General features: G+C 66.9%; 3 protein-coding genes and 1 long non-coding RNA gene across 4 annotated transcripts in view; 1 reads left to right on the top strand and 3 right to left on the bottom strand.

Moving 5' to 3' along the window:
* Positions 1–12: 12 nt before the first annotated feature.
* LOC132322703 (putative tRNA (cytidine(32)/guanosine(34)-2'-O)-methyltransferase) lies at positions 13–7,167 on the bottom strand. The gene is given in 13 exon segments (XM_059837404.1): positions 13–797; positions 799–831; positions 1,479–1,582; positions 2,576–2,659; positions 2,754–2,856; positions 2,979–3,032; positions 3,143–3,195; positions 3,294–3,372; positions 4,263–4,295; positions 4,297–4,360; positions 5,065–5,134; positions 6,154–6,297; positions 7,039–7,167. Coding segments are annotated over 12 exon segments (1,392 nt in total). The 5' UTR covers positions 6,275–6,297; positions 7,039–7,167; the 3' UTR covers positions 13–203.
* The window catches only part of LOC132322710 (G-patch domain and KOW motifs-containing protein-like), a 22,308-nt gene continuing 3,906 nt past the window's right edge, over positions 7,011–25,412 (top strand). Inside the window, 7 exon segments of the mRNA XM_059837414.1 lie at positions 7,011–7,105; positions 21,633–21,857; positions 22,198–22,427; positions 22,497–22,615; positions 23,443–23,546; positions 25,279–25,373; positions 25,376–25,410. Coding sequence (XP_059693397.1) covers positions 21,649–21,857; positions 22,198–22,427; positions 22,497–22,615; positions 23,443–23,546; positions 25,279–25,373; positions 25,376–25,410 — 792 coding nt within the window. The 5' untranslated portion in view covers positions 7,011–7,105; positions 21,633–21,648.
* Positions 9,664–14,004, bottom strand: PLP2 (proteolipid protein 2). Its single transcript, XM_059837411.1, is given in 6 exon segments — positions 9,664–10,056; positions 10,384–10,471; positions 10,850–10,945; positions 11,817–11,969; positions 13,911–13,940; positions 13,942–14,004. Coding segments are annotated over 6 exon segments (444 nt in total). The 5' UTR covers positions 13,999–14,004; the 3' UTR covers positions 9,664–10,036.
* On the bottom strand, positions 14,701–19,040 carry LOC132322712 (uncharacterized). Its single transcript, XR_009485160.1, has 5 exons — positions 18,934–19,040; positions 18,402–18,466; positions 17,562–17,698; positions 15,835–15,955; positions 14,701–15,067 (listed from the first exon to the last, which is right to left on the bottom strand). It is a non-coding gene; the product is annotated as an uncharacterized LOC132322712 (long non-coding RNA).

The raw sequence follows: 25,412 nt of genomic DNA, 5'->3' as shown, positions 1-25,412 counted from the left end.
GGGGGGGGTTTATTGGGGAGGGGTCACACGCGTGTGCAAGGGGAGGGTCCTGGGGGGGCCTTGCACACCCACCAGGGTGCTCACACACCCAGCAGGGCCATCCTTGCACACCCACCAGGGCCATCCTTGCACACCCACCAGGGTGCTCACACACCCACCAGGGCCATCCTTGCACACCCACCAGGGCCTTGCACACCCAAGTTTCAGTCCAGAAGACGGAGCCGGCCCAGCTCCTCACACGGGGCTCCTTCCCCTTCACACGCGGGTCCTTGCACACCCATCTCACATGGGGGCTTTTCCCTTCCCTCCTGGGGGGCTCCTTGCACACCCATCCCCTCCTGGGGGGCTCCCTGCACACCCATCCCCTCCGGGGGGGCTCCCTGCACACCCATCCCCTCCGGGGGGGCTCCTTGCACACCCATCCCCTCCTGGGGGGCTCCTTGCACACCCATCCCCTCCGGGGGGGCTCCTTGCACACCCATCCCCTCCGGGGGGGCTCCTTGCACACCCATCCCCTCCGGGGGGGCTCCCTGCACACCCATCCTCTCCTGGGGGGCTCCTTGCACACCCATCCCCTCCGGGGGGGCTCCTTGCACACCCATCCCCTCCGGGGGGGCTCCCTGCACACCCATCCCCTCCGGGGGGGCTCCTTGCACACCCATCCCCTGGCTCGAGGCCCCTTCCTGTTCCTCCGGGGGGGCTCCCTGCACGCCCGGGGGGGTCTCGGGGCCGGGGTCGCCCCCCCGGCGCAGGCGGCAGGCCCGGGCGTAGGGGGGGGCGATGGGGGGGGGCGGGGGGCGGCAGGTAGCGGTACGGCCGGGCGGGGTCCAGCTGGGGGGGACAGAGGGATGGGCTCCCAGTACGGACCAGTATGGCCCCCCAGTACAGACCAGTATAGCCCAGTGCTGCCCCACACCCACAAGCACCAGGCAAGAACTCCCTGGTCCCTCCCAGTTCCCCCCAGTCCTTCCCAGTGCCCCCACTCCCATTCCCAGATCCCCCAGTCCCTCTCTAAGTCCCTCTCCCCGTCCCTCCCAGTTCCCCCAGTCCCCCCCAGTGCTCCCAGTCCCCCCCACTCCCATTCTCAGTCCCCCCAGTTCCCCCCAGTCCCACTCCCAGTTCCCCTCAGTTCCAGTCCCCCCTGTCCCATTCCCAGTCCCCCCCAGTACTCCCAGTCCCCCTCCCAGTATACCCAGTCCCCCCCAGTACTCCCAGTCCCATTCCCAGTTCCCCTCAGTCCCAGTCCCCCCAGTCCCATTCCCAGTCCCCCCCAGTACTCCCAGTCCCTCCCAGTGTCCCCACTCCCATTCCCAGTCCCATTCCCAGTCCCCCCCAGTACTCCCAGTCCCCCTCCCAGTACTCCCAGTCCCCCCCAGTACTCCCAGTCCCCCCCCCAGTCCCCCCAGTACCCCCCAGTGCCCCCAGTCCCCCTCCCAGTACTCCCAGTCCCCCCAGTCCCCCCCAGTCCCCCCCAGTACCTGCAGGGGGTAGGTGCGGTCGGGGTCGAAGGCGCTCAGGTCCCCGCAGGCCACGAAGGGGACGATGACACGGGAGGGGCCCGAGAGCCGCGACAGGGCCAGCCCTGGGGCACCCCCAACCGTGGGCACCCCAAAGCCACCCCAAATCCCATGGGCACCCCAAATCCAACCCCAAATCCCTCTGGGGCACCCCAAATCCAACCCCAAATCCCACTGGGGCACCCCAAATCCAACCCCAATACCGTGGGCACCCCAAACCCAATGGGCACCCCAAATCCTTAGGGCACCCTAAATCTGATTGGGGCACCCCAAATCCAACCCCAAATCCTCAGGGCACCCCAAATCCAATTAGGGGGACATTGGGGTACCCCAAATCCCATTGGGCACCCCAAATCCAGTGGGGGACATCAGGGACACCCCAAATCCTCAGGGGTCCCAATTCCCACCCCCATCAAAATGGCAGGGACCCCCCCCAGTGGCCCTGAGACACCCCAAAATCCCCACAGAGACCCCCAAAATCCCCCAGGGACCCCTCAGAATGTCCCCAGACACCCCAAAATCCCACCAGGGACCCCCAAAACGTCCCAGAGACCCCCAATTTCCCCCTAGGACCCCTCAAAATGCCCCCAGACACCTCCCAACCACCCCCAGGCACCCCAAAATCCCACCAGGGACCCCCAATATCCCCCCTAGGACCCCTCAAAATGCCCCCAGACACCTCCCAACCACCCCCAGGCACCCCAAAATCCCACCAGGGACCCCCAAATCCCACCAGGGACCCCCAATATCCCCCCAGGACCCCTGAGAACACCCTCAGACACCTCCCAACCACCCCCAGGCACCCCAAAATCCCACCAGGGACCCCCAAATCCCACCAGAGACCCCCAATTTCCCCCCTAGGACCCCTGAGAACACCCCCAGACATCTCCCAACCACCCCCAGGCACCCCAAAATCCCACCAGGGACCCCCAATATCCCCCCTAGGACCCCTGAGAACACCCCCAGGCACCCCAAAATCCCACCAGGGACCCCCAAATCCCACCAGGGACCCCCAATTTCCCCCCTAGGACCCCCAAGACGCCCCCCGTGCCCCTCACCCGCCTCGGGCTCCAGCAGGGGGTTCTCCATGCTGGGCACGAAGCCCTCGGGGGGGCTGTAGCCACGGCACACCACGAAGGCCTCTGCCAAAAGAGGGGGTCGGGGGGGGTCCCCCAAACTCAGCGGGGGTCTCCCCGCGGCCCAGGGGGGTCCCCAGGGGTCTGGGGGGGGTCCCACCGATGCTGGAGTTGCGGCTGCTGCGGGGCTTGGCGCAGGTGACGTCGGGGAAGAAGAGGCGCAGTTGGGAGTAGAGCAGGGTCACGTCCTTGCCCCGGAAAATCTGGGGGGGCAGGGGGGTCAGCGCCCCCTTTCTGGGGGCACAGGAGGGGCCAGCACCCCCTTTTTGGGGCTGGGGGGCTCCAGACCCCCCCTCATTTTGGGGGGATCCCCTCAGGGACTCACCTTGGCCACGAAGGTGCCGCCTTTCTTCAGGACGTGGGTGGTGATGTTCAGCGCCTGGAGGAGGGGAGACCCCCAAAAGGGGATTTGGGGGGGTTTGGGGGGCTCTGGGGGGGTCCCCAGGAGGTTTTGGGGGGGGATTTGGGGGGCTGAAGCCCCACACTTACTGCCAGCAGCAGCTGGGCCTGGATGTACTCGTCGAGGTCGTGCAGCCCCGTTACTGTGGGGGCAGTTTGGGGGTCAGGGGGGTTTGGGGGGATTCTGGGGAGAGTTTTGGGGGCTCAGGTGCCCCCCCAGGCCCAGCCCCCCCAAACTCACCGTCAGGGGCCCCGTCACAGACCACCAGGTCAGCCGGGTGCCCCTCGAAGTGGCGCCGGATCTCCTGGGCTGTGGAGGCCTGGGGGGAGGGAATGGGGGCAGGAAGGGGTTAATGGGGTCTGGGGGGAATGGGGGCAGGAGGGGTTAATGGGGTCTGGGGGAATGGGGGCAGGAAGGGGTTAATGGGGTCTGGGGGCAATGGGGGCAGGAAGGGGTTAATGGGTCTGGGGGAATGGGGGCAGGAAGGGGTTAATGGGGTCTGGGGGGAATAGGGGCAGGAAGGGGTTAATGGGGTCTGGGGGCAGGAAGGAGTTAATGGGGTCTGGGGGCAGGAAGGGGTTAATGGGGTCTGGGGCAGGAAGGGGTTAATGGGGTCTGGGGGCATGGGGCAGGAAGGGGTTAATGGGGTCTGGGGGATGGGGGGCAGGAAGGGGTTAATGGGGTCGGGGATAGGGGCAGGAAGGGGTTAATGGGGTCTGGGGGATGGGGGCAGGAAGGGGTTAATGGGGTCTGGGGGCAGGAAGGGGTTAATGGGTCTGGGGGCAGTAAGGGGTTAATGGGGTCTGGGGGGGAATGGGGGCAGGAAGGGGTTAATGGGGTCTGGGGGATGGGGGCAGGAAGGGGTTAATGGGGTCTGGGGGAATGGGGGGCAGGAAGGGTTTAATGGGGTCTGGGGGGATGGGGGCAGGAAGGGGTTAATGGGGTCTGGGGGATGGGGGCAGGAAGGGGTTAATGGGGTCTGGGGGGAATGCGGGCAGGAAGGGGTTAATGGGGTCTGGGGGATGGGGGCAGGAAGGGGTTAATGGGGTCTGGGGAATGGGGGCAGGAAGGGGTTAATGGGGTCTGGGGGATGGGGGGCACAGGGGAGGAAATAGGGTCAGGAATAGGGGCAGGAATGGGATCAGAAGTGGGGTCTGGGGATGCAGTGGGGTCTGGGGGGGCTCAGGGGGGTTTTGGGGGGGTCCCCACCTTGGTGATGTCCCCCTGGATCTGCAGCACCCCCCGGGAGCGGCGCCATGGCCTGGAGATCCACGGCCACCACCTGGGCTGGGGAGCCCTCGGAGCCCCTGGGGGGGTCAGGGAGCCCCAGTGACCCCCCAGTGCCCCCCAGACCCCCACCGACCCCGCCAGTGCCCCCCCCAGTGCCCCCCAAACCCCAGGGACCCCCCAGTGCCCCCCCAATGCCCCCCAAACCCCCAGGGACCCCCCAGTGACCCCCAGTGCCCCCCAAACCCCCAGGGACCCCCTCAGTGTGCCCCAATGCCCCCCAAATCCCCAGTGCCCCCCAAACCCCCAGTGACCCCCCCCAGTGACCCCCCAGTGCCCCCCAAACCCCCAGGGACCCCCAAACCCCAGTGCCCCCCAAACCCCCAGTGACCCCCCTAGTATCCCCCAATGCCCCCCAGACCCCACTGGGATTCCCAGTCCTCCCAGTGCTCCAGTGCCCCCAGTCCCAGGCCATGGCCCCCAAAGCAGCACCCCCAGACCCCCAGTTTGGGGCTCCCAGTGCTCCCAGTGCTCCCAGTGCCCCCAGTCCCAGCCCATGGCCCCCAAAGCAGCACCCCCAGACCCCCAGTTTGGGGCTCCCAGTGCTCCCAGTGCCCCCAGTCCCAGCCCATGGCCCCCAAAGCAGCACCCCCAGACCCCCAGTTTGGGGCTCCAGTGCTCCCCGTGCCCCCAGTCCCAGGCCATGGCCCCCAAAGCAGCACCCCCAGACCCCCAGTTTGGGGCTCCCAGTGCTCCCCAGTGCTCCCAGTGCGCCCAGTCCCACCTGAGGTGCCGACTCAGCACCTGGCTCCAGCTCCCGGGGGCAGCACAAAGATCCACGGCCCGCTGGACCCCTGGAGCCAGTTACACCAGTTAGACCAGTTACACCAGTTAGACAGTGATCCCAGAGCCCTGGGAGCCCAGTTAGAACCAGTTACACCAGTTACACCAGTTAGACAGTGATCCCAGAGCCCTGGGAGCCCAGTCAGAACCAGTTACACCAGTTAGACCAGTTACACAGTGATCCCAGACCCCTGGGAGCCCAGTTAGAACCAGTTACACCAGTTAGACCAGTTAGACAGTGATCCCAGACCCCTGGGAGCCCAGTTAGAACCAGTTACACCAGTTAGACCAGTTACACAGTGATCCCAGACCCCCCCAGCAGCCACTTACACCAGTGATCCCAGTCACACCAGTTACACCAGCCCTCCCAGTTTCACCAGTATCCCCAGTGCTCCCAGTTCCACATCCCCCAATCTTCCCACTCCCCCCCATTTCCCCATTCACCCCTACTCCCTCACAGTCCCCTCCAGCTCCCCCCACTCCCCCCAGTCCCCCAGCTCCCCCCATTCCCACCATTCCCCCCCAGTCCCCCATTCCCCCAATCCCCCCAGTGCCCCCACTCCCCCAGCTCCCCCCATTCCCCCCAGTCCCTCCCAGTCCCCCATTCTCCCAGTCCCCCCAGTACCCCCCACTGCCCCCAGGCCCCCCTTCTATCCCATTTCTCCAGTCCCCCCACTCACCCAGCTCCCCCCATTCCCCCATCCCCCCCAATCCCCCAATTCCCCCCCAGTGCCCCCAGTCCCCCTATTCTATCCCATCCCCCCAGTCCCCCCAGCTCCCCCCATTCCCCCAATCCCCCCAGTCCCCCCAGCCCCCAATCCCCCCAATCCCCCCAGCTCCCCTCATTCCCCCAATCCCCCCATTCCCCCCCAGCTCCCCCCATTCCCCCAATCCCCCCAGTCCCCCCAGCTCCCCCCATTCCCCCAATCCCCCCAGTCCCCCCAGCTCCCCTCATTCCCCCCATCCCCCCAGTCCCCCCATTCCCCCCCAGCTCCCCTCATTCCCCCAATCCCCCCAGCTCCCCCCGTACCCCTCAGGAGCTGGAAGCGCTGCTCCAGCTGCAGCAGTTTGAAGGCGCTGCGCGCTCTCCAGCCGCCCTCCTTGGCCAGCCGGTAATAAATGTCCCTCTTGTCCTTGGAGGAGCGCCCCATGGCACTGCGGGGACACCCCCAAACTGCGGGGGGACACCCCATTAACGGGGGGGACACCCCATTAACGGGGACACCCCGAAACTAACGGGGGGGACACCATTAACGGGGGTACCCCATTAACGGGGGTACCCCATTAACGGGGACATCATAAACAGGGGCACCCATAAACGGGCGGGAACCCAAAAACGGAGACACCATAAACGGGGGGAACCCACAAACAAGGACACCATAAACGGGAGGAACCCACAAACAGGGACACCCCAAAACCGGGGACACCACAAACGGAGGCACCCCCAGCCCCAGCCGGGGTTATAGCACCCCCCACCCGTGGCGCTGTAATCCCTCCACAGTTCGTTATTTGTGCGCCCTATTATTTATTTATAGGTTCTGCCGTTTATTTGTAGGCGCTACCCTAAACAAAGCGCTGTTTATATGGGGGGGGGGGGGGCACACAAAAATGGGGGGTTCCAGGGAGATCCTGTGGCTCCCACACCCACGGGTAATGGGGGGTTCCCAGGGGCTGCTCACACCACTACAAACCCCTCAAATCCCATTAATTTAAATCGCGGTAATTTTAAATTAAACCCTACATTCACCACAAACCCTCACCGTGCCACTGCGCATGCGCCGCCCCGGTGTCACCGCCCCCTGGCACAGCGGCCGCGCACGCGCGGCCCCGCCCACCCCGGCGCGCGCGCGACTCCCCCTCCCCCTCACAACCTCCCCCCCCCGCCCCGCCCCGCCCCTCCCGCCCGCCGCCGTACCGGAACGCGCCGGGGAAGGACCGGAGAGCAGCCGCGGGAGGAAAGAGGAACGGACGCGGCGGGAGCGGTGAGGGCGGAGCGGCGGCGGCGGCGGCGGCGGGCGTGGGGCGCGTGCGCGCGACGGGAAGCGTGAGGGAGGGCGCGCGGGGGATGGGGGGGGGGAACTCCTTTTGGCACTGCGCATGCGCGGGGCGGGGCGCGAGTTGTCTGGGGGTTTCCCGCCTTTTTACGTGAGGGGAGCGGGGACTGTCCTGCCTCTCTTTCGCTGTGCAGGAGCCGTGAGGGGTGGAGGGGTTTCTTCCCTTTTTCTCTGAGGGAGCGGGGACTTTCCTGCCCCTCTTTTGCTGTGCAGGAGCTGTGAGGGGTGGAGGGGTTTCTTCCCTTTTTCTGTGAGGGAGCGGGGACTTTCCTGCCCCTCTTTTGCTGTGTAGGAGCTGTGAGGGGTGGAGGGGTTTCCCGCCTTTTTCCGTGAGGGGAGCGGGGACTTTCCTGCCCCTCTTTCGCTGTGCAGGAGCCGCGAGGGGTAGGGAGGTTGCTCCGTTTTTCTGTGAGGGATGGAGGGGGTTCCTCACTTTTTCCGTGAGGGATGGAGGGGGTTCCTCCCTATTTTCACTAGGGGTGGATTTCCTCCCTTTTTCCGTGAGGGATGGAAGGGTTTCCTCCCTTTTTCCACTAGGGGTGGATTTCCTCCCTTTTTCCGTGAGGGATGGAGGGGGTTCCTCTTTCTGTTTGGGGATGGGGAGATTTCCGGCCTTTTTCCATGACGGGTGGAAGGTGTTCTCCCCTTTTTTCCGTGAGGGGTGGAAGGGTTTCCTCCCTTTTTCCATGAGGGGTGCATTTCTTCCCTTTTTCTGTGAGGGAATGGGGAGTTTCCCGCCCTTTTCCGTGAGGGGATGAGAAGTTTCCCTCCCTTTTTCCATGAGGGGATGAGAAGTTTCCCTCCCTTTTTCCATGAGGGGATGAGAAGTTTCCTCCCTTTTTCCGTGAGGGGATGAGAAGTTTCCTCCCTCTTTCCGTGAGGGGATGAGAAGTTTCCCTCCATTTTTCCGTGAGGGGATGAGAAGTTTCCCTCCCTTTTTCTGTGAGGGGATGAGAAGTTTCCTCCCTTTTTCCGTGAGGGGAGGGGGAGTTTCCCTCCCTTTTTCCGTGAGGGGATGAGAAGTTTCCTCCCTTTTTCCGTGAGGGGATGAGAAGTTTCCCTCCCTTTTTCTGTGAGGGGATGAGAAGTTTCCCTCCCTTTTTTCGTGAGGGGATGAGAAGTTTCCCTCCCTTTTTCCGTGAGGGGAGGGGGAGTATCCCTCCCTTTTTCCGTGAGGGGATGAGAAGTTTCCCTCCCTTTTTCCGTGAGGGGATGAGAAGTTGCCCTCCCTTTTTCCGTGAGGGGATGAGAAGTTTCCCTCCCTTTTTCCGTGAGGGGATGAGAAGTTTCCCTCCCTCTTTCCGTGAGGGGATGAGAAGTTTCCCTCCCTTTTTCCGTGAGGGGATGAGAAGTTTCCCTCCCTTTTTCCGTGAGGGGATGAGAAGTTTCCCTCCCTCTTTCCGTGAGGGGATGAGAAGTTTCCCTCCCTTTTTTCGTGAGGGGATGAGAAGTTTCCCTCCCTTTTTCTGTGAGGGGAGGGGGAGTTTCCCTCCCTCTTTCCGTGAGGGGATGAGAAGTTTCCTCCCTTTTTCCGTGAGGGGATGAGAAGTTTCCCTCCCTTTTTCCGTGAGGGGATGAGAAGTTTCCCTCCCTTTTTCCGTGAGGGGATGAGAAGTTTCCCTCCCTTTTTCTGTGAGGGGATGAGAAGTTTCCCTCCCTTTTTTCGTGAGGGGATGAGAAGTTTCCCTCCCTTTTTCCGTGAGGGGAGGGGGAGTTTCCCTCCCTTTTTCCGTGAGGGGATGAGAAGTTTCCCTCCCTTTTTCCGTGAGGGGATGAGAAGTTTCCCTCCCTCTTTCCGTGAGGGGATGAGAAGTTTCCCTCCCTTTTTTCGTGAGGGGATGAGAAGTTTCCCTCCCTTTTTCTGTGAGGGGAGGGGGAGTTTCCCTCCCTCTTTCCGTGAGGGGATGAGAAGTTTCCTTCCTTTTTCTGTGAGGGGATGAGAAGTTTCCCTCCCTTTTTCCGTGAGGGGATGAGAAGTTTCCCTCCCTTTTTCCGTGAGGGGATGAGAAGTTTCCCTCCCTTTTTCCGTGAGGGGATGAGAAGTTTCCCTCCCTTTTTCCGTGAGGGGATGAGAAGTTTCCCTCCCTTTTTCTGTGAGGAGAGGGGGAGTTTCCCTCCCTTTTCCGTGAGGGGATGAGAAGTTTCCCTCCCTTTTTCCGTGAGGGGATGAGAAGTTTCCCTCCCTTTTTCTGTGAGGGAAGGGGGAGTTTCCCTCCCTTTTTCTGTGAGGAGAGGGGGAGTTTCCCTCCCTTTTTCCGTGAGGAGGGGAGGGAAGGGTTTTCCTTTCCTTTTCCCTGTGCCAAGGGGGTTCTCCCGCCCTTTTCCCTTGAGGGGAGAGGATTCTCTCAGCAGGCGGAACCGTGCTGGGAGGGTTTGGGGCGCGCTGGGAGCTCTGGGGTTTGGGGTCCATGATGGTTCGAGCCCCCTCAGGATCTATAGACACCCTCCACAGGCTGTTACCGTGACAGACACACCGGAACCGATAATGCAGTAATAAAAACCCTTTATTTCCCAATATATTGCCCCCAAAAGCCTCCCGCAGGCTGGGGGAGTGGCGGGGGGGAACACCCCAAAAACTAACAGGCACCCCGGAAACTGAGGCGGGCACCCCAAAACCCGTGAGGGACAAGGGCACCTTTAAACCTGAGGGGGTCTCCCCAGGGGGAAACTGAGGCACGGGCGGTTCAAGGCACTTGCAAAGGCGTTTGAGGCAGGGGCAACCCTTAAGGGACCCCCAGATCTACCCCTGTTCCCCCCCCGGGGGGACCCAGGCGTCAGGACCCCTCAATAATTTAAGGCTGGGGGTCCCCCTGTGCGGGGGGAGGTTTGGGGAGGGCTCTGCTGGTGTTCTTGGCTTGTTCAGGCACCCTCTGGGGACTCTGGAGGGGGCACAAAGGGGGGGATTAGTTACACCCCCAGGGACCCCCAAACCCTCTGGGGGTCCCCAGCCCTGGCTCTCCCCCCAGTACCCTCCAGAGGGCAGCAACCCCCTCCCAGTGTTTCCAGTTCTCCCCTCTATGTTACTCCCAGTTCCACCAGTAGGGCTGCCCTCCCTTTCCCAGTTCTCCCAGAGCTCCCAGCTCTCCCCTACAGGTCCTTCCCAGCGCTCCCAGTCCCCCACACAGGCCAGCAGCCCCTTCCCAGTGCTCCCAGTACCCCCCCCCCCCACAGGCCAGCAGACCCTTCCCAGTGCTCCCAGTACGCACCAGTGGGGGCGGCGGTGTGGCCCTGCCGTAAGGGGAAGGTGATGTAGGCATCATATCCCAGCAGGACCCCGGCCAGGATCCCGAACACCTGGGGGGGCAGGGGGATCAGAGACACCCAAAGCCCCCCTGCACCCCCCAACCAGCCACCTCCCTACACCCTGGCCAGGAGCCCCAACACCTGGGGGGGCAGGGGAATCAGAGACCCCTCCCCAAACCCCCCTGTACCCCCAAAGCCCCCTCACCCCTCAAGACAGGGGGGTCAGACACCCCCAAACCCCTCCTTTGTACCTCCCAAGCCCCTCCTACACCCACAAAGACCCCCCCTCAGCCAGGAGCCCAAACACCTGGGAGGGCTCAGAGACCCTTCAACCCCCCCGAACTCCCTCCTGACCCCCAGGTCAGGAGCCCCAACACCCGAAGGGGGGTCAAGGCCCCCCCAAGCCAGCCCCCCAAATTCCCCCCTCACCCCTCCCGCGATGCCGGCGCCATCGCGGTGGCTGACGATGACGATGAGGGAGATGATGAGGAAGAGCACAGCCCCGATGACGCAGCGCGAGAAGTCCTGGGGGGCACACAGGGCACCCCTCAGAGACCCCCAAACCTTCTGGGAACCCCAGGGACCCCCAAACTCTCTGGGGACCTCCAGTCCCCAAGGACACTCCCCCACTCAGCCACTGCAGGACCTCCCAACCCTCCCCACAGCCCCCCAAACCCCTTCCCAGCCCCCCAGTGCTCCCCCCAGCCCCCTGTAATCCCCCCAAACCCCTCCCCAGCCCCCCAATGCTCCCCAAACCCCCTGTAATCCCCCCAAACCCCTTCCCAGCCCCCCAGTGCTCCCCCCAGCCCCCTGTAATCCCCCCAAACCCCTTCCCAGCCCCCCAAAGCTCCCCAAACCCCCCTGTAATCCCCCCAAACCCCTCCCCAGCCCCCCAATGCTCCCCAAACCACCTGCAATCCTCCCAAACCCCTTCCCAGCCCCCCAATGCTCCCCAAACCCCCTGTAATCCTCCCAAACCCCTCCCCAGCCCCCCAGTGCTCCCCCCAGCCCCCTGTAATCCCCCCAAACCCCTCCCCAGCCCCCCAAAGCTCCCCAAACCCCCTGTAATCCCCCCAAACCCCTCCCCAGCCCCCCAATGCTCCCCAAACCCCCTGTAATCCCCCCAACCCTCCCCAGCCCCCCAATGCTCCCCAAACCCCCTGTAATCCCCCCAAACCCCTCCCCAGCCCCTCAATGCTCCCCAAACCCCCCTGTAATCCCCTCAAACCCCTCCCCAGCCCCCCAATGCTCCCCAAACCCCCTGTAATCCCCCCAAACCCCTCCCCAGCCCCCCAAAGCTCCCCAAACCCCCCTGTAATCCCCCCAAACCCCTCCCCAGCCCCCCAAAGCTCCCCAAACCCCCTGTAATCCCCCCCCCAGTCCCCCCGTTGCTCACGCTCCAGCCCCAGTGCAGCAGCTGCATGCGGGGCGGCAGGCGGCAGCTCCAGGCCAGCAGCACCAGCGCAGCGAACACCAGCTCCACCACCGCCAGCCCCACGTAGCCCGTGCGCGACGCCCCGAAACACACCAGGGTCAGCAGGCACAGCACCTGCGGGACAGGGACCTATGGCATCCATAGGGGACCCCCCACAGCCCCGAAACACACCAGGGTCAGCAGGCACAGCACCTGCGGGACAGGGACCTATGGCATCCATAGGGGACCCCCCACAGCCCCGAAACACACCAGGGTCAGCAGGCACAGCACCTGCGGGACAGGGACCTATGGCATCCATAGGGGACCCCCCCACAGCCCCGAAACACACCAGGGTCAGCAGGCACAGCACCTGCAGGACAGGGACCTATGGCATCCATAGGGGACCCCCCCACAGCCCCGAAACACACCAGGGTCAGCAGGCACAGCACCTGCGGGACAGGGACCTATGGCATCCATAGGGGACCTCCCCCACAGCTGGGCCCCCACAGAGACGTGTACCCCGTTATACGGGCACGGCCCTTATGGGGTGTGTGCTGTGAGCTCCACCCTGTCTCTCTCTGAGCCCCCCAGAGACCCCCTGTGCTATGCCCTGACCCCGTTATACAGGCACGGCCCTTATGGGGTGTGTGCTGGGGGCCCTATAGGCCTCTGTGAGCCCCACCCAGGCTCCCTGAGCCCCTCCCTGGACCCCCTATAGACCCCATAGAGACCCCCTGAGGTGTACCCCATTAGACCCTATGGGATGGGCTGTGAGCTCCACCCAGGCTGCCTAAAGGAACACAAAGGGACCCTCTGGTGCATTCAGAGACCCCTATAGCGCTGTCAGACCCCATGTCTGACTGCTAGGGCCCCTATAGGGATCCTGAGCATTTCCTATAGGGCCCTACAGGTTCTGACCTGTCACCTCGAGACTCTTGGAGCACCTCTGTTATACCACTGTGGGGTCACCTATAGGACCCCCCCCCCCCATAGCGCCCCCTGTGGGCACGCCCATTGTCCCCGTGGGTCCCCGGCCCCGCGTGGGCGGCGGGACAAGGGCGCCGCTGTGGGAGCGCCGGGGCGGGGCCGTCTCCCAGCAACGGTCACCATGGCAACGGCACAACAACGCCCCCCCACCCGCCCTTCAAGGGGCGATGGCGTGGGTGGGGCCCGCCGGGCGGGGGGCTCTTAAAGGGGCAGAGGTCGGAGTGCCTTAAAGGGGCCGCTCCCGCCGTGACGCGGCGAGCGCCGCCGGGGCTGGCGCAATAACGGCTGGCACGGCGGGCCGGGCACCGCCCGAGCCCCGCTTCTCCCCGGGCAGGGCCCAGACATCCGGGCTCCCTCCGTCCTCCCCAGACAGGGCCCCCGGCCCCGCCCTTCTCACCTGCCCTGCCCCGCCCCACCCCCCCTTTCCCAAGGGCGTTGTCCCTCCACGCGCCCGAAACGGGACCGGGAGTGGCGGGGGGAGCGGGTGCCTGCGGTGTCCCACGGCACAGGGGACATTGCGGGGGTGTCACCCCCAGGCACCCGGCTCCCGCACTGCACGTGTCGGCCCTAGCGCTCCGGGAGCCGGGCATCCCCCAGAGGGGATCCGGTGTCCCGCTGTCCCCCGAATGGGGACCGAGGTGTCGCGGTACTCCCGGTCCCTTCCAAAGGCGGGGACCCAGGCAAAATCGCCATCCCGCTCCTCCAGCCCTGCACGGAAACGGGCACCACGTGTCGGGGTGTCCCCGGGACCCCCAAAATGGGGATCCAGGTATCCTGCTGCCCCTCCCCCGAGAACGGGTGATCCCAGACATCCTGCCCCCCCCCAAACCGGGACTCACGGATCCCCCTGCCCCCCCGAATGAGCGCCCAGGCGTGTCCCCCCCCCGCTCCCCCAAAGGAACCGGGCACCGAGTCACCGTGCTCCTCCGAACAGGGACCGGGGCATCCCGCTCCCTCCCCGCCGCCCCGAGCGGGACCCAGATGTGTCCCGTGTGTTCCTCCCGCCCCACCGGTGCCCACTCTGGTGGGTCCCCCAGCCCGGTGCCCCCCAGCCCGGTGCCCCCCAGCCCGGGTGCCCCCGTGTCTCACGATCTCGCCGATGAGCACCAGCCCCTTGCGGGGTGCGGCTGAAGGCGAGGCAGGTGGCGGGGCAGCTCTGGGCCCCGCTGGACTCCATGGCGGGACCGGGGCGGCACCGAGCGGGCGGTGGGCAGCGCGGGGGGGGGGGGCGGGGGGGGGGCCCCAGGGAGCTGGCACGGCGCGGGGCGGGGCCTGGCGGCGCGCGCCGGCACGCCATTGGCCGGCGGGGGGAAACCCCTATTAGGGATGAACGAGGAGGGAGCCCCGGGGGGGCGGGGCCTCGGGCTTGGCGCGCCGTCACGTGACCGGGGCGGGGCGGGGGGAACCCCCGGCTGGGGGTCCCGGGGGCGGAGCTTGGAGCGCGGAAACCCCCCTGCGATGATTGGGTCGGGGGTCCTGGGAGGAGGAGCTGAGGGTGGGCGGGGGCTTAGAGCGGGGAACCCCCTGCGCGTGGCGGTGGGCGGAGCTTGGCGCAGGGAAAGCCCCGGGCGGTGGCGGGAAGGCGACCCCCGATGGGCGGGGGCTTGGAGGGGGCAGGGCCGGGGGAGTCCTGGGATTAGGGGGGCGGTGGGGGTCTCTGAGGGGGTTTGGGGAGCCCTGGGGGTCCCTGGGAGGGGTCTGGGGGGGATCCAGAGGGGCCTGGGGCGGGCTGTGGGGTCTCTGGGGGTCCCCAGCGCGGTTTGGGGGTCCGCAGGGCCGTTTCCCGGGGCCGCGGGGCTCTCTCGGTTTTGGGGTGACTCAGCGGATGTGGGCAGCGCCCCCGCCCGCCGGATGCGGGCAGGGAATGAACGGGGGGGGGTCCTTGTGGGAAATGGGAGCCACCGTGGGGTCCTCACCTTTATTGAGCACCCCGAAATGGGGAGGGGGACAACACCTCCGTGCGACCCCCGGAACGCGGGGGGGGGGTATTGCATAGCTCGAAGTGCGCCCCCGCCAAAACGAGGGGTACCAGAATGACCCCCCCGCGATGGGGGCCCCCCAAAGCACCAAAAAATTGGGGGGGGGGGGGGGCGGGGGGCGAACCTCGCTGCGCCGTCACCGTCCGTGTGCGGGGTCCGGGGGGTCAGGGGTGCAGCCCCCCCACGAGGCAGAAGCAGGCTCCCCCCGCGGGGAGCTGCCCACGCACAGCCGCAGCACCCCCCGCGCCAGCGGGGCTGGGGGCGCCCCTGGGGGGGGACACAGGACGGGAGGGAGGGGGGCGTCACTGCCGTGGGGCGGGGGCAGGGGCTTGGGGGGCTCGGGGCTGTACCACTCTGCCGGTGGCGGGGGGGGGGGGGGTGTCAGTGGGGTGTGTTACTGAGTTTGGGGGGCTCTGGGCTGTACCACTGTTCTGGTGGGTGGGGGGGGCACTGGCGTGTGTTACTGAGTTTGGGGGGCTCTGGGCTGTACCACTGTTCTAGTGGGGGGGGGCACTGGAGTGTGTTACTGAGTTTGGGGGGGCTCTGGGCTGTACCACTGTTCTGGTGGGGGGCACTGAGGTGTGTGACTGAGTTTGGAGGACTCTGGGATGTACCACTGTTCTAGTGGGGGGGTCACTGGGGTATCTGAGTTTGGGGGGGCAGTGGGCTGTACCACTCTGCCGGTGGGGGGGCATTGGGGTGTCTTACTGAGTTTGGAGGATCAATGGGCTGTACCACCTGCTCTGGGGGGGCACCAAGATATACCAGTGTCTTTCGGGGTGCTGTGGGCTGTACCACCTGATAGCGGGGGGGGGCACTGAGATACACCGGTGTGTTTTCGGGAGCCTTGGGCTGTACCCACTGCGCTGGCAGGGGGGTGATTTGTCCAGCTGTGTTTTGGGGCGGGGGGTCCCTGGATGTCTCAGTGCCTCAGGGGGGGCTCTGGGGTATCCCTTAGGGCCACTCCCACCCTGTCCCCACCGAACGGGAGGGCCCCGCGGGGATGTGGGGGGTTCGGGGGGGGGGGGTCTCACCGTGGGGGCGGCGCAGCAGCAGGCGCAGGCGGCTGCCCCCGCCCCGGATCCGGGCCAGCGCCTGCGCGTGGCTCATGCCGGCCGTGGGGGCCCCGTTGATGGCCAGGAGCTCGTCACTGACCTGCGCCCCCCAGGGACCCCCAAAAGTTACAGACCCCCCCCCCCCCTAGATCCCCACGATCCCACAGAGTCCTCATGACCCCCCAGAGACCCCCCTCGCTCCCCCCAGGACCCCATACACCCCCAAACCGCCATGTCCAGGACCCCATGAACCCCCCAGAGCCCCCCCTCCAATTCCCCCCAGTTCCCTCAGGACCCTCCCAGCTCCTGACAGAATCCCCCCTGAGACCTCAGTGTCCCCCCACCCCATAGAGCTCCTCCCACCGAGCCCTCACTCCACAGAGCCCCCTCAGCCCCATAGAGCCCCCCCCAGCCCCACAGAGCCCCCCAGCCCCACAGAGCTTCCCAGCCCCCATAGAGCCCCCCCCAGCCCCACAGAGCACCCTCAGCCCCATAGAGACCCATAGAGCCGCCTCCCATAGAGCCTGCAGCCCCACAGAGCCCCCCAGCCCCATAGAGCCCCCCTCAGCCCCATAGAGCCCCCCAGCCCCATAGAGACCCCCCCAGCCCCATAGAGACCCATAGAGCCGCCTCCCACAGAGCCCCCCAGCCCCATAGAGCCCCTCAGCCCCATAGAGCCCCCCCAGCCCCACAGAGCCCCCTCAGCCCCACAGAGCCCCCCCAGCCCCACAGAGCCCCCCAGGCCCCATAGAGCCCCCTCAGCCCCATAGAGACCCCCAGCCCCATAGAGCCCCCCCAGCCCCACAGAGCCCCCCAGCCCCATAGAGCCCCCCACCCCATAGAGCCCCCAGCCCATAGACCCCCCCACCCCATAGATCCCCCACCCCCATAGACCCCCCCCACCCCATAGAACCCCCCACCCCATAGACCCCCACCCCATAGATCCCCCAGCCCATGGAGCCCCCAGCCCATGGAGCCCCCAGCCCCATAGATCCCCCACCCCATAGACCCCCAGCCCATGGAGCCCCCAGCCCCTACTGCTCCCCTGCCCCCAGCCCATGGAGCCCCCAGCCCATGGAGCCCCCAGCCCATGGAGCCCCCCCAGCCCCATAGAGCCTCCCCAGCCCCATAGAGACCCATAGAGCTGTCTCCCATAGAGCCTGCAGCCCCACAGAGCCCCCCAGCCCCATAGAGCCCCCCCAGCCCCATAGAGCCCCCCCAGCCCCATAGAACCCGCACCCCATAGAGCCCCCCACCCCATAGATCCCCCAGCCCATAGAGGCCCCCCAGCCCATAGAGCCCCCCCAGCCCCATAGAGCCCCCAGCCCATAGACCCCCCAGCCCATAGATCCCCCAGCCCCATAGAGCCCCCCCCAGCCCCATAGAGCCCCCCACCCCCATAGAACCCCCCCCCACCCCATAGATCCCCCAGCCCCATAGAGCCCCCAGCCCATAGACCCCCCACCCCATAGATCCCCCAGCCCCATAGAGCCCCCCCCACCCCATAGAGCCCCCCCACCCATAGAACCCCCACCCCATAGATCCCCCAGCCCCATAGATCCCCCAGCCCCATGGAGCCCCCAGCCCATGGAGCCCCCAGCCCCTATTGCTCCCCTGCCCCCAGCCCATAGATCCCCCCACCCCATAGACCCCCAGCCCATGGAGCCCCCAGCCCCTACTGCTCCCCTGCCCCCATCCCCCCGTACCTGGATGCAGCCGCAGCGCTGGGCCGGGCCCCCCTCGCGCAGCCCCCCGCACGAAAACCCCGGCGGGGCCCCCCCCGGAGGCTGAACCCGAACCCGCCCGGGCCCCGCGGCAGCTCCACCGCGAACGGGGGGGAGTCCTGGGGGTTAGGGACCAGTACCGACCAGTATAGACCAGTATGGACCAGTATGGACCGGTATGGACCGGTACACACCAGTATATACCAGTGCACACCAGTATAAACCCGAACCCGCCCGGGCCCCGCGGCAGCTCCACCGCGAACGGGGGGGAGTCCTGGGGGTTATGGACCAGTACAGACCAGTATGGACCAGTATAGACTGGTACAGACCACTATATACCAGTGTACACCAGTATAAACCCCAACCCGCCCGGGCCCCCGCGGCAGCTCCACCGCGAACGGGGGGGAGTCCTGGGGGTTATGGACCAGTATGGACCAGTATAGACCAGTATGGACCAGTACAAGCCAGTATAAAACAGTATATACCAGTGTATTCCAGTATACACCAGTATAAACCAGTATAGACCAGTATAAAGCAATATACACCAGTATACGCCAGTATACACCAGTTATACCAGTAACACACCAGTATACACCAGTTATACCAGTAACACACCAGTAACACACCAGTAAATCCCCAGGGCCACGAGGCAGCTGCATCCCAGCCCTCCCAGTGCTCCCAATTCCCTCCCAGTTCCCTCCCAGCCCTCCCAGTTCCCTCCCAGTGCTCTCAGTTCCCTCCCAGTTCCCTCCCAGTGCTCCCAGTTCCCTCCCAGGTCCCTCCCAGTGCTCCCAGTTCCCTCCCAGTGCTCCCAGTCCGTACCTGTGGCCAGCCCAGTCCGTGGCCCAGCCCCCCCCCGGCACTGCTGGGACTGCGCAGCTCCGGAGCTGGGGAGAGAGGGGGGCCCCAGTAGGGCCAGTCTGGGCTCCCAGTATGGCCAGTATGGGCTCCCAGTGCTCCCAGTATGGCCAGTATGGGCTCCCAGTGCTCCCAGTATGGACTCCCAGTGCTCCCAGTATGGGGCTCCCAGTATGGCCAGTATGGGCTCCCAGTATGGCCAGTATGAGCTCCCAGGATGGGCTCCCAGTATGGCCAGTATGGGCTCCCAGTATGGCCAGTCTGGGCTCCCAGTGCTTCCAGTATGGGTAGTATGGGTGGGGTGGTGGCTAGTGCCCCCCCAGTACCCCGGCAGTGCTCCCACTACCCCCAGTACCCCCCAGTGCTCCCAGTGCCCCCAGTACCCCCTCAGTGCTCCCAGTACCCCCCCGGTGCCCCCAGTGCTCCCAGTGTCCCCAGTACCCCCCCGGTGCCCCTCCCAGTACCCCCCCCAGTGCCCCCCCAGTGCTCCCAGTACCAGCAGGCAGCAGGTCCCGGGGCTCAGGCCCCACGAAGCTGGTGGCGGCCACGGCTCAGGGGGGGCCCCAGGGCCTGGGGGGGGACATGACACTGCACCAGTGCTCCCAGTGCTCCCAGTGCCCTCCCAGTGCTCCCAGTGCCCCCAGTGCCCTCCCAGTGCCCCCTCCCAGTCCTCCCAATTCCCCTGCTACTCCTTCCCAGTGCCCCAGTCACCCCCAGTCTCTCTCCAGTCCCTCCCAGTCCCCGCCACCCAGTCACCCCAGTCCCGCCCAGTTGGCTCCAGTGGCTCCCAGTCCCTCCCAGTCCTCCCCAGTGCCCCCAGTCTCTTTCCCAGTCCCTCTCCCAGTTTTCCCCCAGTCCCTTTCTCAATGCCCCAGTCCCTCCCAGTCCCTCCCAGTTTCCCCCCAGTCCCTCCCAGCTTTCCCCCAGTCCGTCCCAATGCCCCAGTCCCTTTCCCAGTGCTCCCAGTCCCCCCAGTCTCCTTCCCAGTCCCTCCCAGTTTCCCCCCAGTGCCCTCCCAGTGCTCCCAGTCCCATTCCCAGTCCCCCCGGTCCCTTTCCCAATCCCTCAGTCCCTCCCAGTCCCTCCCAGTTTCCCCCCAGTCCCTCCCAGTTTCCCCCCAGTCCTTTTCCCAGTCCCTCCCAGTCCCTCCCAGTGCTCCCAGTGCTCACCGAGGCTCCGCAGCAGCACCAGCAGCTCCCCCCTCTCCCCCGGGGGTCTCCGGGCTGCCCCCAGGCCGGGGGGGGGCTGGGGGCGGGGGGCGGCGGGGGGGGGCGGCTGTAGCGCAGCACGCAGGAGCCGCCGACCACCACCACCACACTGACTGTGGGGGGGCAGCGGTGAGACCCCCGCCCACCCAGAGACCCCCACCGAGTCAGGACCCCGCCCACCCAGAGACCCCCACCCACCACCACACTGACTGCGGGGGCAGCGGTGAGACCCCCGCCCACCCAGAGACCCCCACCCACCACCACACTGACTGCGGGGGGCAGCGGTGAGACCCCCGCCCACCCAGAGACCCCCACCCAACCACCAACCACCACCACACTGACTGCGGGGGGGGCAGCGGTGAGACCCCCACCCACCCAGAGACCCCCACCCACTACCACACTGACTGCGGGGGGGGCAGCGGTGAGACCCCCGCCCACCCAGAGACCCCCACCGAGTCAGGGACCCCCGCCCACCCAGAGACCCCCACCCACCACCACCACCACCACACTGCGGGGGGGACAGTGGTTAGGGACCCCCACCCAGTCAGGGACCCCCCACCCACCACCACCACACTGACTGCGGGGGGGGCGCTGGTCAGGGACCCCCAGGGCTGGGGGAACCCCCTCGGGGAGATGGGACCCCCCGAAGGCCCCCCCAAAAGGATGGGACCCCCCCCACAAGAGATGGGAACCCCCACAGGGATGGGACCCCCAGAGATGGCCCCGGGGGGTTGGGGACACCCCTGGGGGGGTTGGGGACACCCCCCCGGCCCCGGTCCCCTCCCCCCCGGCCCCGCCCCTCCCCCCTCACCGCTGGGCCCGGGCGGCGCCTCCGGGGGCGGCATCGGGGGAGGGGCCCCCCCGGGCTGGGGGGGGGCAGCGCCTGGGGGTACCAGTGCTCCCAGTGACGGCCCAGTTACCTCCCAGTCCGCCCAGCAACATCCCAGTAACGGCCCAGTGCCCCACCAGTGCTCCCAGTAACATCCCAGTAACCCCAGTGCCCTCCCAGTGCCCCCCCAGTAACATCCCAGTAACCCCCAGTGCCCTCCCAGTGCCCCCCCAGTGCTCCCAGTAACATCCCAGTAACCCCCAGTGCCCTCCCAGTGCCCCCCCAGTGCTTCCAGTAACATCCCAGTAACCCCCAGTGCCCTCCCAGTGCCCCCCCAGTGCTCCCAGTAACATCCCAGTAACCCCCAGTAACCCCCAGTGCCCTCCCAGTGCCCCCCCAGTGCTCCCAGTAACATCCCAGTAACCCCCAGTGCCCTCCCAGTGCCCCCCCAGTGCTCCCAGTAACCCCAGTGCCCTCCCAGTGCCCCCCAGTGCTCCCAGTGACCTCCCAGTAATGTCCCAGTAACATCCCAGTGCCCTCCCAGTGCCGTTTGTATCTCCCCAGTTCCCTCCTGGTGCCCCCCAGCTTCTCCAGTTCCCTCCCAGCTTGCCACACATCATCCCAGTGCTCCCAGTACCTCCCAGTTCCTCCCAGTTCCCCCAGTGCTCCCAGTTCCCCCACTGTCCCCCGTTCCCCCAGTGCTTCCAGTATCCCCCAGTACTTCCAGTTCATCCCAGTTCCCCCAGTACCCCCCAGTTCTCCCAGTCCCCCCCATTCCTCCCAGTTCCCCCCAGTGCTCCTAGTTACCCCACTGTCCCCAGTGCTCCCAGTTCCCCCAGTGCTCCCAGTTCCCCCCAGTTCCCCCAGTTCCTCCCAGTGCCCCCCGCCCCTCCCCCTCCCCCGGTACCGCCGCGGGGTCGCCACGGCAACGCGCGCGAGGCCGGCGGGCGCGAGCGGCCGGCGGGACGGGCTGAGCGACGGGCGGCCCAGCCAATCAGCGACCGCGACGGGCGGGGAGGGGGCGGGGCATATCGCGGCGGGAGCACCGATAGGAGGAGGTTCCACCAATCAGCTTCCGCAAAGCTCGCGGGGCGGAGGGGCGCCGCAAAGCCTGCTGGGAGTTGTAGTCCGGCTCAAGGACCGCTCTCTCTCCCACAGGGCCCCGCGGCGGAAGATGGCGGCGGGCGATGGCGCGGCCGAGGGCGCCGCGGGGCCGGGGCCGGGGCCGGGGCCGGGGCCGGGGCCGGTGTCCTTCGCCTTCAGCCGCAGGGCCGAGCGGCGGCGGCCCCTGCCCGCGGGACCGTGCGCGGAGCCCAGCGCCGGCGGTGACACCGAGAGCGACACCGACTTCCTGACGGCCGTGGAGGACCGGGAGCTACTCAGGTGGGTGGGGCTTAAAGATGGGGCACGCCCCCGAGGCTCGTTTGGGGGCGGGGCTTGGCCCTGGGGCGGGGCTCCGCTGCCGCTTTGGCCAGGAATGCTCCAGTGGGCGGGGCTTGGGGCAGGTGCGACACCGAGGGTGCTGTGGGGGCGGGGCTTAGGATGGGCGGGGCTTCGGGGTGTGTTCCTAATATGGCCGTGGTGGAGTGGCCTGGCACGGTCTACAGTGTCTACTGTGGGGGCGTGGCTTGTGCGGGGGCGTGGTTTCTGGCCGGGAACACCCCTTTGTTTAAAGGAGGCCCTTTGTTTTTGGGCGTGGCTAACCCTGTGGTCCCGCCCCCAGCACGCGGCCGGCCCCGCCCCCCAAGAAGGAGCTGGTGATCCCCCTGATCCCCTCCCACCGCTGGAGGAACCCGGAGCCCCCCCGCGCCGACACAGACCCCGCCCCCAGCACAGACTCCGCCCCCCGCCCAGACCCCGCCCCCCGCGCAGACTCCGCCCCCGGCACCGACCCCGCCCCCAGCGCGGACCCCCCCTCGGTGGAGGCTCAGGCGGTGCAGGAGCTGCTCCAGGGTGAGTTGGGGGTCCCGGGGGGGCTGGGGGGGCCCGGCTGAGGCCCCCTGACCCCCCCGACCCCCGCAGAGGCCCGGCAGAGCCAGGAGCGGCCCAACGGCGACCCCGGCCCCCCCGTGGCCATCCCCCTGCAGCCGCCGGAGCGGGAGCGGGACCGGGACAGGGACACGGGCACCGGGGCACTGCCGGTGAGACACCCCCCGGGACCCCCAGACATACCCTGGGACTCCCGAGGGACCCCCACAGCCCTGGGACCCCCAAACATCCCCTGGGACCCCCGAGGGACCCCCACAGCCCTGGGACCCCCAAACATCCCCTGGGACCCTCAGAATGACCCCCACAGCCCTGGGACCCCCAAACATCCCCTGGGACCCCCGAGGGACCCCCACAGCCCTGGGACCCCAAACATCCCTGGGACCCTCAGAATGACCCCCACAGCCCTGGGACCCCCAAACATCCCCTGGGACCCCCGAGGGACCCCCACAGCCCTGGGACCTCCAAACATCCCCTGGGACCCTCAGAATGACCCCCAAAATCCTCTCAGACCCTCAAACATCCCCGAGGAACCCTGGAGTGACTGACCCCACCTCAGGACCCCCAGAGTGACCCCCGCAGCCCTGGGACTCCTAAACATCCTCTGGGACCCCCAGAGTGATCCCCAGAGCCCTGGGACCACCAGAGTGACCCCCAAACATCCTCTGGGACCCCCAGAGTGACCCCCAGAGCCCTGGGACCACCAGACATCCCCTGGGACTCCCAGAATGATGCCCAGAGCCCTGGGACCCCCCAAACACCCCCTGGGACCCCCCAAACACCTCCTGGGACCCCCGTGGGACCCCCACAGCCCTGGGACCCCAGAGTGACCCCCCAGAGCGCTGGGACCCCCAGTGTTCCCTTCTCACCTGGTGCTCCCCCAGACCCCAAGCTGCCCTGGGGATCCCCAAGTCCCCCCCAGCCCCACCTTTGGGCCCCCCCAGCCCCCCCAAGCCCCCCCAAGCCCCCCGTTTTGCCGCAGACCCCCCAGGACTACGCGGCCGTGCCCGTGGGGCAGTTTGGGCTGGCCATGCTGCGGGGGATGGGCTGGAGCCAGGGCCAGGGCATCGGCCGCACCTTCGCCAGGTGAGTCGGGGGGACAGCCCTGAGCCCCCTGCAGGGCACCCCCACACCGGGGGGTACCCCTGAGCCCCCAGCAGGGCACCCCTGAGCCCCCCAGAGCACCCCCACACTGGGGGGTACCCCTGAGCCCCCAGCAGGGCACCCCTGAGCCCCCTGCAGGGCACCCCCACACCGGGGGGTACCCCTGAGACCCCCAGGGCACCCCCACACCGGGGGGGCCATCCCTGAGACCCCCAGGGCACCCCTGAGCCCCCAGCAGGGCACCCCCACACCGGGGGGTACCCCTGAACCCCCAGGGCACCCCTGAGCCCCCAGCAGGGCACCCCCACACCGGGGGGTACCCCTGAACCCCCAGGGCACCCCTGAGCCCCCAGCAGGGCACCCCCACACCGGGGGGTACCCCTGAGACCCCCAGGGCACCCCTGAGCCCCCCAGGTGAGTGAGGGCACCCCCAAACTGGGGGGGACTCTTGAGCCCCCCAAAGATGGGGGCTGGGCTGAGGCAGTTGGGGGGAGGGACCCCAAACTCGTGGGGGGCACCCTGGAACCCCTGAACCCCCCCAAAACTGGGGGGGACCCCTAAACATCCAACCGGGGAGAGTCAGCTTCCAAGGGAAGATTTGGGGTGCCCTGATCCCCCCAGGGTGGGTTTTGGGGTGCCCTGATCCCCTCAGATGAATTTTGGGGTGCCCTGATCCCCTCAGATGGATTTTGGGGTGCCCTGATCCCCTCAGGGTATATTTTGGGGTGCCCTGATCCCCCAGGGTGGATTTTGGGGTGCCCTGATCCCCCAGGGTGGATTTTGGGGTGCCCTGATCGGGTGGATTTTGGGGTGCCCTGATCGGGTGGATTTTGGGGTGCCCTGATCCCCCAGGGTGGATTTTGGGGTGCCCTGATCGGGTGGATTTTGGGGTGCCCTGATCCCCCCAGGGTGGGTTTTGGGGATTCTCCCGGGTGGAGTTTGGGGTCTCCTCACCCCCTTTTTCCCCCCATGGTGGATTTTGGGGATCCCTTACCCCATTTCCCCCATTTTGGGGTCCCCCAGGTGCATTTCGGGGTCCCCCAGGTGCATTCCGGGGTCCCTCACCCCCTTGCCCCCCAGGTGTATTTTGGGGTCCCCCCGGTGCATTCCGGGGTCCCCCAGGTTCATTCCGGGGTCCCCCAGGTGCATTCCGGGGTCCCTCACCCCCTTTCCCCCCAGGTGTATTTTGGGGTCCCCCCGGTGCATTCCGGGGTCCCCCCTGTGTATTTTGGGGTCCCCCCAGTGCATTCCGGGGTCCCCCAGGTGTATTTTGGGGTCCCCCAGGTGCATTCCGGGGTCCCCCAGGTTCATTCCGGGGTCCCCCAGGTGCATTCCGGGGTCCCTCACCCCCTTGCCCCCCAGGTGTATTTTGGGGTCCCCCCAGTGCATTCCGGGGTCCCCCAGGTGTATTTTGGGGTCCCCCAGGTGCATTCCGGGGTCCCCCAGGTGCATTTTGGGGTCCCCCCAGGTGCATTCCGGGGTCCCCCCGGTGCATTCCGGGGTCCCTCAGCCCCTTTCCCCCCAGGTGTATTTTGGGGTCCCCCAGGTGCATTCTGGGGTCCCCCCGGTGCATTCCGGGGTCCCCCAGGTGTATTTTGGGGTCCCCCAGGTGTATTTTGGGGTCCCCCCGGTGCATTCCGGGGTCCCCCAGGTGTATTTTGGGGTCCCCCCGGTGCATTCCGGGGTCCCTCACCCCTTGTCCCCTCCCCCCCAGGGTGGTGCCCCCCCTGGAGCAGCGGCCCCGCCCGCGGGGGTTGGGGCTGGGGGCTGAGGCCGCCCCCCCGGGACCCCCAGAGCCGGGGAGCCCCCCCAGGGCCCGGCCGTGGGAGACACCGTGGGCATCGAGGC

Source organism: Haemorhous mexicanus (genome assembly GCF_027477595.1).
Source record: "Haemorhous mexicanus isolate bHaeMex1 chromosome 35 unlocalized genomic scaffold, bHaeMex1.pri SUPER_35_unloc_2, whole genome shotgun sequence".
NCBI lineage: Eukaryota > Metazoa > Chordata > Aves > Passeriformes > Fringillidae > Haemorhous > Haemorhous mexicanus.
This window is presented reverse-complemented; position numbering and strand designations above follow the sequence as displayed.